Below are 12,600 nucleotides of genomic sequence, written 5' to 3'. Positions count from 1 at the left end.
AAGGAGCTAAATACGCGATTTGGAGCATTTCTATTGCCTCTCAACGGCTCTAAACATGGCAGACGGCAAGCCAGTGGCTCGTAGCTAGTGGTGCTAACAGCGCAACAGTGCAAACAATGGTAAAAGTCTTGACAGAGACAACAGTGTTTACCTGAGGGGAAACCTGAGGGTGGACGCTGCGCTTACGCTATGACGCCGTCGGTTGGGCCACTATCGTTATCAGCTGTAACTGCCATATAAAGCATATTTCATTCCCATATCTTGTGGTCAGAGGTCAAGGGACCCCTTTGAAAATGGCCAGTTTTCCTCGCCGAAATTTCGCACAACATTAGAGCGTTATATAGCGTTCTTCCCGATGAGGTAGAGCAGGTTCTCTAGTTTCACATGATACCAGTATCTTCACTCTAGCTTTAAGACTGAGCCCGCTACAACCTCTGAAAGACAGCGATTGTTAAGAGGTTAATAGTTTATATGATAAAAGATCCATACTTGACGTCCGTGTATCGATACAATATTGCCACGCAAAATATCGCAAAACTATGTTGTATCCTTTCTTTTTTTTTTTACACCCCCAGAATTTAGGCTGAATGGTTGGTTGAACATCTGTCTTTGGCTTCTGTAGCTATTCTCAATTACATATATACTGTGTAATCAGAGTATTTATTGATGTTCTGAACATTGCAACTAAAGTAAATTAAGTTTGGTGAAAGAATAACAATGTTGGTAATTCAATAAATTTGGTTTGATTATCCAGCCGTGGCGCTGCTTTGCTTTTGATGTTTTTGGCTCAAGAAGAAGGCTCTTTGGACTTTGTGAGTGTGACTAAGTAAGAGGAGGAGATTTGGGAAACCTTCAAAATATCAATGAGAAGGGAGTTTTCTTTTCAGAAAGGGCTAAGTGAGTTTTGAAAGTCAGAAATCTTAGCAGCGGATGAATAATAGTTGCATCAGAATGAATCAGTGTTGCCATTTGTGTGCTGGGAAAGCACAACATTTCTCCTGTTGCCTCTTATAGAACATCCAACTATATTAATAAAACACAGTTAACTGTCACCTATCACTTCCAACAATATCATTCCATGTTTACTTCATCCATGCTTCAGCACAAATTACCAGTTGCAATGCTAAAGACCTACAGTATCGGATCAATGGCATTGAACCAGATGAGCATATGTGAGATATTTTCAGCATGGGCATTCCCCCGCAGGTGCTCAGCCTGCCAGGCCATGCAGCTGCTTCCTGCTGCGTTGACAGCCTGTGGGTGGGCCCTCACTGGTGAGGGAGATGTAGATAAACCCAGCTGGAGAGATTACAAGCCAATCTCTTATCTCCTGTTAGATTTGGCATTGACATATTGTAAGCCACCTTGAGGCTTGGGTATTTCTTCCAGAAAAGTGGCGAGTTGTAATGATCAAAATCTCATCAGCTCCTCTGTCATAAAGGGATTATACGTGTTTTATGTGCCGGCATTTTATGTAATCTTTTTAACATGATATTTTATCATTTTGAACTGTTATACAGTGGACTATGTTGAGGAATAAGGCAGTGGTTTGACATCATCAGGCGTCATCCCAGGTGCCTGGCAATAATAGTGACATAGAGCTGAGTCATATAGCTCCTCTTGTTACCATTTCTTCATTTCCTGTCATCCCCCTTTGCCTTTTTCCATCTTATGCTGCCTATTCCCCGTCTGCTCTGGTTGTGTCTCATTCTGTGACTTGATGATGTTGTCTTGTCTTTTCATTAAAGAGGGGTGTATGTGAACATAGAAAAGATGATACCGTAAAAGAATGACACATGAAGTTTACTGGTCATATAAAAGCCGCAGAGCCAGACAGGAAGTGTTATTCACCACATCCTGTCAACACAGCTGGACCAAGCAGCTGAAACGTGCTCTTTCCTCACTGACCACAGACTCTGTTTATTCACTCAGTCTGACTTCAATTGGATTTCTACAATTGTTAAGGGAATTTGTATTCTTTTAGATCTGCTTGGTTGTTTCAATGCACATATCCATATTTCATATTTGGATGGCACAATATTGGTTTCTTTTTATAAGCAGGTAGAATCTACACCAAGCTGTGTTGAGCAGACAGTGATCCTGATGACAAGGAGAATAACACACACAGGGTATCATTAGATAATTATAAGGTTAATACTAATTTACATTCCTTCACCTTTTTAAGTGTAGTTCTGTTGCAATAAGTCACCCAGTAATGATAAATATATTTGACTTCAGGACATCTCTGACTGGGTGAAAATCAAAATTTGACTGTATTAATTTAGATATTTTCCAAAGTAAAAGTCCTTTGAAGTGTATGATTCAACTTTTTCCCATGGTCTAGTGTTAAAAAAGTGAACATAAATCGTAATATTGAATCGCAATACTTAAAAATCACAATATATATCGAATCGGCACCCAAGTATCGTGATAGTATTGAATCGGGAGATAGGTGTATCGTCCCAGCCCCAGTATATACCGTCATATCACTCTCTCACCTGAGATATTTCTGCTACTGCTCACCCACCTTTTTTCTGCAACACCCACACAACAGTTTCTGTGTAGCTTCTACCCCTAAATAGCATCAGGTAGTTTAGTATCCATTTTTTCATGCTGGTGAACGACTGCATGATGAGACAGAGTTATTGCCCACACTTATGCAATAATGTATGTAATGTAAAGTATGTGTTTAGTCTTGAGAGCTGTTGAATACGGAGAGAACGAATTGAGCAATTAGCATTTTAACATAAAACCTGTGGGTGTTTTTTCCCTCTCTGTTCCAGTGTGTTAAATTGTGACCAAAAATAGACCGATCTGTTGCTTCAGAAGGATGGAAAGTGCAGAGATTCTTTTTGCAATGGGGTCATCAATTTTGTTTCCATGTCACTAAGAACAGTTTCCATGCTGCACACGTGTCCGCTCAACTTCACAAGCTTAGTCTTCCAACATTCCCAGTCGCTTTTGGATACAGGAGACACTTTTACTTTAAAGCTGTAGGAAAACAATCCAATACATCACTACTTGCTTATTCAGCGCTGCACAGCTGTCACATATTTTCCAGTAATCAAGTAACTAAACTTTTTAAAGGGGGGCTGGTTATTTTGCTTAAAGCAACGGGGCTGCCTGTTGTGTGCATTCCACCAAGCAGCAACAATGTGCTCATTTCCTTCTTGTACACAGTCATTTGAAGAATAACATGTACCGTATGTATCCTTAAGCAGGGCAGTTTGTTCCTGGTTCAAATAACTAAAAACATGTGTTTTTACTAAGGGGAGGTTGAAAGATAGGCAAAAGTATTTTGTGTTATGGATCTAGATGATGTGGACTGAATAATGAATCAGTCAGAAAATATTACGTGTTGTCAAAAACTGTTTAATGCACTGAAATTGTCTTTGGTAGATGAAGATGAACTATTGCAGAGACTGATGATTCAGTGAAATTGATACAAAAGACCAAACTTCTGAAGCTAAACATCACCATAACACTCTTTTTTTTTTATTTTCTTATTCATATGTGTTTGATTATGACTGCTGGGGATGGAAGTGGTATCCAAGCAGCATGGCTGACAGAAAGCCAAGTGTGATATGGGAGCTCTGTTTTGTTTTTTTCCCCTTATGGCTCCTTAACCATTTGCTGTCTTGGACAGCATGATTTGCAGTTGTCTGTCAAATGACTAGCCTTCATTGGGATGAGTCATGTTTTAGGAAAATAGCTCATTGTTGTTGACTGCCTGAGAGAAGACGGGCACAAATGAACCCGCTTGCTAATGTCACCACATGCATGTCAAGAATCCAAACAGAAACAGATTGATCCTCCTTCCGCTTGTGCTCTAAAATAGCACAACTGAGATTGGGAAGTTGTGCTTCACATCTTGAGATAGACTGGTGACTAGGAGTGCAAGAAAATATCAATACATGAATATCACAATATAATTTTTTTTTATATTGTATCGATTCTCCAAAACACTGTATCAATCTTTAATTTACATCTTAAAAATCGGATGGCCCGCCGGCCGCTATTCTGTCTTCCAGAGGTTGTAGCGGGCTCAGTTTTAAAGCTAGCCTGAACTAGCAACAAATGAAACTAGAAAACCTTAGAATTGTGTATGACAGAAGTTGAGACACTTATCCAAGGAGTCCAATTGTATTCAGGTGTTAGTCCCCATAGTAGCCATTTCACATAGTGATTTTTTACTCAGATTGTATGCATATGATGGTGTGTTCTTTATACTATGACAGTTTTCCTAAACTTAGATCTAAAACTCACAATATATTGCCTTATTTACAGTATTGCAATATCTTGAATCGTTACCCCTGCATCATGATACGTATCGTATCGTCGGACAGTGAATGACAAATTGTGTCATATGCCTCTAGAGAGAAGGAGTCCAGAAATACAGCATACCCAGGCTTTTCAATGTGGCGTGGGCCCACACCACATTAAAACAGTAACTCTTGGGTAAGCACTTAATCCCTCTGATGAGAACAGTGCCATGGTCCTGTAACTCAGGGGTTAGATGAGGATAGCATTTAAGAAGCCCAAGTTACATTGGAGCCAACCTTGCTGTAACAAGCTCAAATCTTCAACCAAATGATGCATGGTGGTTGGATATAACAATATACTGTATATCAAGGCTGAAATATAGAATTATATTATATACAATGATATTCATATTCCCCATCCCTATTAAGTGATCAGGGATACGATCGTCAAATTGATGATCCAGGGTCAAGCCACTTTATTTACTGAAGTGCACTTGAGAAACACTGAGCCTCAACCAGACCCTTGGGTGCTGTTGTTGAGCTGACCTTCTGCTGTGACCTCTCAGGAGGTGGATATGTTCAAAGAGAATGACGCTACGGGGACTAACTAAAAGCAGGGGTGAAAATAGATTGAAGTTCTTGCCGGTACTACCAGGCTACCCCAGCCGTCATCACTTAATGTTGTTCTCCTCCCACCCCCAGCTTCATGCATCCCCGAACATGCGATTCAATGCCTGTATGGTGTAGAAAGAAATTAGAAACACTAGACATCATGTATAGCAAATTATTTATTTGAATGGTGAAAGTGCTGGAGAATTATTCGTAAATGTTGACAAAACTTTTCGAGTTTTGAGTTGTTGTTACGACTGGGGGCATATTGTATTTCCGATTATTCTGGCACCACATGAATGCAGCACAAATGCCCTACCTCGCAATGTTAATGAAAGTGAAACAGTATTGCCACATGTGCCAACAAATCGAGCTGTGATTAGGGATATCTGATACATCAAACGGTTGTATCGGCAGGTATGCATAGCCTGCAGTAGTGCACAGAGGCCGTTTCCATGGTTTCTATGCATAGCGCCTGACGTTTACTCGCGGAGAGCTTGTCTGCATGAGGAGCACATTCAGACCCCGCAGGCGGAGGGTTGCTCCCCATCTGAAAAGACCTTCATGCGTGTACAAACAAACTGAAAATATAATCTCCTTGTTGGAGGTAACTAACTGTATGTTGACCTGATATTAGCAGATGTGTTTTCTTGATGGAAATGTGATCGTGAGTGAAGGGTTGTATTGTGGGTTTTGGCATTCAGCTGCTGTCCCGTCTTCCCGTTACTGTGAACCAATCCTGAATCTTTTAGTGGTACGGAGTGCCAGACCGTACCGGCCTACTTTCACCTCTGACTAAAAGTACAATTATTTAGACCGACTGAACTGTACCTACTAGGCCCTGTAATCATCCATGAGACCCCAGTAATGGCCGTTTGCGTTTACATGCTAACATCGGCATATAGTATTAATCAAAGTAAGAAAACCTGTCTGTTATTATTAAAACAGGGACACTGAGGTCTTACGCATATTAAAGATACATAGATGTTATTTACTCATCCATCCATTCATCCTGCTTACGGATACAATCTTTGTTCTCACTTCTTCAAAAGTGGACTAACAGCTCAGCCCTTCACAAATGTGGGGTGTTGCCTTAACAGTATGGTTGTCTGTAAAGGGTTAAAAATGACCTCAAGCATGAATGTACAGTGGACTGAGTGAAAGAATTAGAGGACTACCGAGATAGGCATGTTGCAAAGAGAGCAGCTATTGTTCTCTCATTCAAGAGAGTCTCAGATCTTCTTTATTACGCCTTTTTATTTGAAGGCTGACAATGTGGTTAAAGCGGATATGGACTAGACAAATTACAGCCCGTTGGAAGTTTACGTTACTCTCTGCATCAGCAAGAATTTGGTGAATGAAATAACAGTGTTGTGCACTTGCACATTATTGGGCATATAAAACAGACTAGTAACATGACATGTTTACAATGGAAATGTTTGTTCTTCTTTACATTCCTGCACTTGGTCTGTTGTAAATCAATGACTGAAATGTGTTTGTTTTTTTAAGTAGTAGTGGTAAAATCAACATTGACACATCACAACTAAGAGACTGTGTGTTGTAAACAGATTTTGAACATGCTCATTTTTTCCATTATTCCATTTCCCTGGCACATGAAAGCTTTGCTATGTGTTTTCTTTTTATTGAGGGAAATGTAGATATCTTCCAAGCATTGTCATTGTTCATTAGAATAATAGCAATATATCTCCTCCTCATTGGGCTTTGGTGAACGAGAGAATGAGTCAGCCAGTGGTTCTGTCAAGTCAATTAGTTGGGAAAAAGTAACATTGCAGTTTAGGGTTTGAATTTAAAGAGGACCTGTTGTGTTTATTTTCAGGTGCATACTTGTATTTGGGGTTTCTACTCGAACATGTTTGCATACTTTGATGTTCAAAAAACTCTTTACTTTTCTCATACCGGCTGCGGCACCTCTTTTCACCCTATGTCTGAGCTCCTGCCCTGCCTTCTCAAAAAGCCCAGTCTGCTCTGATTGGTCAGCTGGCCCACTGTTATGATTGGTCAACCGAACCAAATGCTTCTAACTCCGCTCCAGCTTTGCTCAAACTAGCTTTGTTTGATTGCGTGCCAAACTAGCTGCTAGGAAAAATGTGTTGCTTGGTGACATCACCACGTTACGGAAGAAAAGGCGGGACTTCAATCAAAGCATTCCAGGCAGTCCACAAGCAGTGTTTCTGTTGGGGAGAGTAACTCCCTTTGGCTTTGACTTTGGGCTTTGTAATTTCGCAGACCTTTTACATGCACAAAAAAACTAAATAACACACTAAAGGAAATGGAAAAAACATAAAAGGTCCTCTTTAACATTTTGACTGCATTTTGAATATTCTGACAGCATTGGCATAAATACAGAGATATAGTACATATCCAGAACTGATGAGTTCATAGACTGAAATTATCATTTTTGTAACCTATGTTCCATATAATCAGTGTGTGATGTGTCCACAGATTATTATAGTACTATGTGGCATACATTTCCTTGTAGCTGAAATGAACTCAGCAGGATATAATTTACAATAACATACTTGAGAATATCCTTGGAAAGTCATGTGGAGCTTGACTGTGCGCCACCTTGGCCTGTCATCCTCCTGCCTGTAGAGCATGAATATTTGATGTTGGGCACATGATGTAACTGGTATTTTGAAGAGACATCTTTACTCTCTCCAGATGCCTTTTCTTGTTTGAGTGGCTCTGATTACAGAGTAGATACAAGGTTTAGAGTAGACACAGAGACTGGGTGTGTCTGCACTCACAGTCAGACACATGGGAACAATTACAGTGTGTGGGGTATTGGCTCTTCTGTGTTGGTCTCTCTCTCTGTCTGCCTGTCTCTTTGTTTGCTGTCTCTCTTAAGGTGGTAATACTGTGTCAATGATGAAGCGACTGACTCATAAGCCAAGCAGATTGTGGCGTTGTGATTCTTTTTTTCTGAATTCCTTTTTCACCTTCTGCTGTCTTAAGAAACAACAAGACCAAAGTGGGCTGACTCAACTCTTTCCTTGTCTTGCTTTAGTAGAAAACGAGGGTTCATGGCTCTCTTTACTACCCCCTTTCTTTGTATTATCTTTTGCTTAACAGTGGGAAACTAACGCTGAGCTTTAGCCGTCATAGCCAAAGAGAAGTCATTCGTAACTGTCTTGATATTCAACCATAAAGCCTCATCTTTGGCCTGATAGAATTAAACATGCCCACGTCATGTTTTTTTTCTTCTTACAACCAAATCCAAGACTAACCAACATATTTAACATACAAGGACTATACCGACTGGGGTCCCCAAGAATAAACTTCTGTAAGAAACAACCATCATAAGCAAAATGTTAACTTATTTCTGACAGAGTGCCCATACCCCCCTGATAGTGTGTGATACTTTAAAATTAAGACCCATAACAAACATTTTAGCTATAAGCCTATTCTATTTAATCTATTTTAACTGCATAGGCTGCACTGTGTGCTTTTGACTGGGGTCCCCGAGGACCCCCATACATTGGTCTTTTTAAAAAGCACTAATTAAAACAATGATATGAAGTCATTATAGGAATAAATTGATTGACAAAGTCATGAAAAATTGGAATGATAAAGAATAAAGCACTTATGAGATATGACAGTATACCTCTGGGGTGTGTGGGGAAACCAGTCGGTAGGATGAGGGTTTGGTTGTTTTGAGATTCTCCAGTTTTCTGAGATGCAATTAATCTTCCTGTCAGGTATGAAAGCTAAGAATGTTATTGGATTATTTGCATTATAGTTAAAAGCATAGCTTTATTGGACTCATCACAATGGACTTTGTTGTTATTGTTTGGCCAGCTTAAGGCCTTATAAATGCCCGTTGGGGTGGGAGAGTAGGTCGAGTTAATCAAACATCATTATAGAATTGGATTTAGGATTCCAAAGCGTTTTCTTGGCATGCTTGGAGATTTGTGGCTTGTAAAGTTCATTAGAGGGTTTCAAGATTAGGTTAAAATGAGATTGTTGAACTTTCTTGTAAGTGGAACAAGGCTGTTGCACAAAGGCTGAAATTAAATATTTAGAAGCATACGATATGAGCAAGAGTTAGTGAAGAAATGAAGTGAAGCAGAGAAAACAAAGGTCAATGGGTTCTTTCTGTAAAGCTGAAGATCTGCAAACAATCATTCACCTGTAAAACACATGTCCTCTTGTATGTTTGAACATGTTTCTTTTTTTTCTTCTAACTGGTGCTTTCCCATCCAGATGCCTGCAACTGTCCAGGCACTAAAATATATATTAATATGGATGCTTATACATGGGTGACATCTAATGCAGGTTTGCAATCTATTCTTCTTGCAGTCTTGGTCAGGATCACAGTGGCTATAGAGGGCAAGCTGTCGGGAAAATAGGGAAGCATCAAGCCCTATCTACTTAAGTGTTTTAAGTCTGTTTAATCTTTATGCCACTCATGGTTTTATGGCACAACAACACCTGTTTGGCACCTGAACAGACTGAAACAGTCTATTTGGCACATGTCTCTGCCTTTCCCATAACCTCTCCATCACCTCACCTCCCCATGTCTCTGTTAGTTTTGGCTCAATGCAACTTATTGTTTCTTTTAAATTTACCCTAGGACATTTTGTGATAGCTGTACTCCTTTATATTGCTAGAAAACTTGTTGTAGAAACCGCATGATTACCCTGGAAAAGACAGAGAGATAACATTTAATAGCAGCATCAGGGCAATATTGTGTACTTTATTGAATAATCAAAGCTCATATAAAAAATAATGTCATGTGAGTAGATGTAATGCAGCACCCTACAGCTCACATCCTCTACCTGGTGATGTGCGTGGTTCATGTTTCATTACCCACATGCGTAAAATTAGATTCAAGAGTAGGCGGATCAGAGGAGGCCGATGAGTGATTTGATATTTTGATTCAGTTATGTTTCATATTGACAACATTGACAACAGGCTTGATGCTTGTCATTGGCACATACGGGATGAGTGGGAGCAACAAACCAGATACATAATCTACCTTACGTAACACATGAAAAGACTATATATATTTGTTGAAACATCTAAACCCAGAAAAGACCAATTAAGGATACTGTATGCACTCACTGTGAGATCTGAAATTTAGCTATTGAGGATCGAAGGTAAAAATACCGAAGCACCAACTTTAGAGCATTCCTGTTGGGTATTTCCAGTGCTGCATATTCTCTAAATGAGTCTCTCTTACCAGTCAAGGTACAGTGTTATTTAAAGATGGGGGAAATGAAAAACATCCCTGGTTTGGATATCTGGAGAACCAACTTGTTTTGACCCTTAAATGCCTCCATGGAGCAGCCTTGATGGATGTAATTTTATCAGGTTGACATTGAACAGACCACACTCAGAATTGCTATTAATCTTATTATGTGATAGCCCTGTGACTGTCATAGCAGCCTACACATGGGCCAGCTCTAACTGCATCCTCTACAGACTAGGGATGCACCAAATGCAAAAATACATGATGTATGTGTGGAAGCACACTGATTTCATTAAGCGTCATGAACAAAGGAGACATTAGTGGCCAAAGTGATGGATCATATAGTTGAATGTGACAGTGGGATCAAAGGGAAAAAGTGCTGAAGGAGAAACAAAAGACTGAGTTTTAAAGAGAAAGAAAAGAAGGATCAAGAGAAGCGGTGATCAGCAGATTTAAAGAACCATTGCTCTCAGGCCTTTGAAAACTATGGAAACCGAAATGTTCCACTATGTCAGTGGTGCCTTGCTGCTAACAGCCCCTTTGCTGCAACAACATATGAAGTAGAGGGGGAAAACCATACCATCTGCTCAGGACATTCCTAATCATTGGCAGACCTTCCTTTATTGGCCGAATTCCTTGTAGGAACTGCTGATTTGTAAAAACGTGAACCCTTCCTCTCCAGCCTCAGCTATCCTGTTGTGTGTAATGTAAAGGGCATGTTTATGTGAAAGTGTAAGTGCTTTGTGTGCTAATAAGTCTTAATTGATTGGGGTGTTTCAGATGGAATTGCTGGACAAATTCCCGGTGGAAGGAGGCCAGAAAGACCCTAAGCGCAGGATCATTCCATTCCTACCAGGTAAGACTTACAGATGCACAGTGTCCCCCAAGGCCCTTTCTCGCACATATACATAGCACGCACACAACTGTGGCTTTTTTAGTAAACACAGAAAGAACTATTTTTATATTAGATTAAGTTATATCGAGAAAAATGCCAAACATTTGCTGCTTCCAGCCTCTTTCCAGCCAGCTTTCTCCTATTTATATCAATAGGGTTAGGGTTAGGGTTTTGGACTGTTGTTTGGACAAAGATTAAAAGATGAATCAACTTATATAAAAAATGTATAATGAAAATAATTGAGATATGCTCATAACAAAACACAAATAACAGTGAACTCCTGGATTATCACTTAAATCACTCTGTATTTCCCCTTTGCTGTATTAGTGTGTCTTTGCCTCATTCTTGCTACCTTCTCCATCGCACACATTTGCACACATCGGGTTAAAATGTGGACAACAATGACTCACTGATAGGCTGTGTATGAACCGAGAGAAGCAGAACAATTTGCACACAAAGGAACCCACCGGAACAATCTGCTGCCTGCAACCATAATTGTCCATAATCTCACTGTTTCTGTGAATCGAGAAAGAATATGTTTTTCCATCTACTCTTTAAACCTTCGGCTGACTCAGCTGATCTCTAAGCATATAGCCCAAAGACATACTAGACAATTATACAGAGTAGTGTTGGAGCCTTTGGGTGTAACATTAAATATCTGCCATTTTCGCACAAGAATACTCTACCTGTGATCATAAAATAAAAAATGGTTACAATGCATAATGTTCATTATGAGCTGTTTCCTTGGCTTAGCTGCACCATTCTCCTGACTGAATCATCGTCTGGTGTAAAACCTGACTGGCTAAAATACTGGTTTCTTCTTTTTTAGTTGCCATTACTCACTTTCAAGTGCAAGTGGCAGTACATTTTGTTCGGAATAAGTGCTTTAGGAAAGCTGTGCACGACCAACTTTTAGAATAGTTGAGATTTAGATCCTGCTGAAAGTAATCCTTTATGGGAGTTTGGAAGAAAGCCTCGCCCTAAGACCCCACCCACATCTCCCCTACCAGGCGAGTGGGGGATAGGATTTTTTTTTGTGGCCATGCAGGTCTGGAACTCATTGAGAGAATACACACAAACACACACACACTCTCTCCGACTGTTTGATGGACTCTGAGTGGGAGGAGGGAAGAGAGATAGAAAAACACTGCTTTTCATACTATCCCCTGCTATCCCCTTACAGCTGACCATGGATACTATTATGAATTCTCCTCTACACTAAACTCGGTCTACTTCCTTCCTGCTTTTACCTTTTAGACCCTGAAAGTCTAGATTTTACTCTTAAATTTCTGTCTACTTCCAGTGATGCTCTGAGTATTTGTAGAGACTTTCACTTCTCCTTTTTTCTGTGGAAGAAAATAACCGCTGAAGTGCCCCAGAGGAAGCCACCAAATCCCCTACTGCTCTTATGGCACTGCTAAGAAAGCAAAAGTTAAAGACTCTACATAGTACCCTCTACGAATGCCACTGTGAAACCATTTGCTTTTGTGGCGCAATGGTACTGACTATGGCTGTGTATTGGGAAGAATCTGGCGATACGATACATATCATGATACAGGAGTTATGATTCAATATATCGTGATACTGCAAGCAAGGCGATATATTGCAATTTTTTTTAAAAG

General features: G+C 40.0%; 1 protein-coding gene across 4 annotated transcripts in view; it reads left to right on the top strand.

Moving 5' to 3' along the window:
* Window positions 1-12,600, top strand: part of sh3pxd2b (SH3 and PX domains 2B) — a 47,092-nt gene that overhangs the window by 6,189 nt on the left and 28,303 nt on the right. For all 4 annotated transcript variants that reach the window (XM_037748472.1, XM_037748473.1, XM_037748474.1 and 1 more), the window contains exon 3: window positions 10,864-10,939. In XM_037748472.1, coding sequence (XP_037604400.1) covers window positions 10,864-10,939 — 76 coding nt within the window. The remainder of the gene's footprint in view (window positions 1-10,863; window positions 10,940-12,600) is intronic.

This window comes from Sebastes umbrosus, chromosome 17 (assembly GCF_015220745.1).
Source record: "Sebastes umbrosus isolate fSebUmb1 chromosome 17, fSebUmb1.pri, whole genome shotgun sequence".
NCBI lineage: Eukaryota > Metazoa > Chordata > Actinopteri > Perciformes > Sebastidae > Sebastes > Sebastes umbrosus.
Note: the sequence above shows the minus strand (reverse complement) of the source record. Positions and strands in the feature narration are given on the sequence as shown.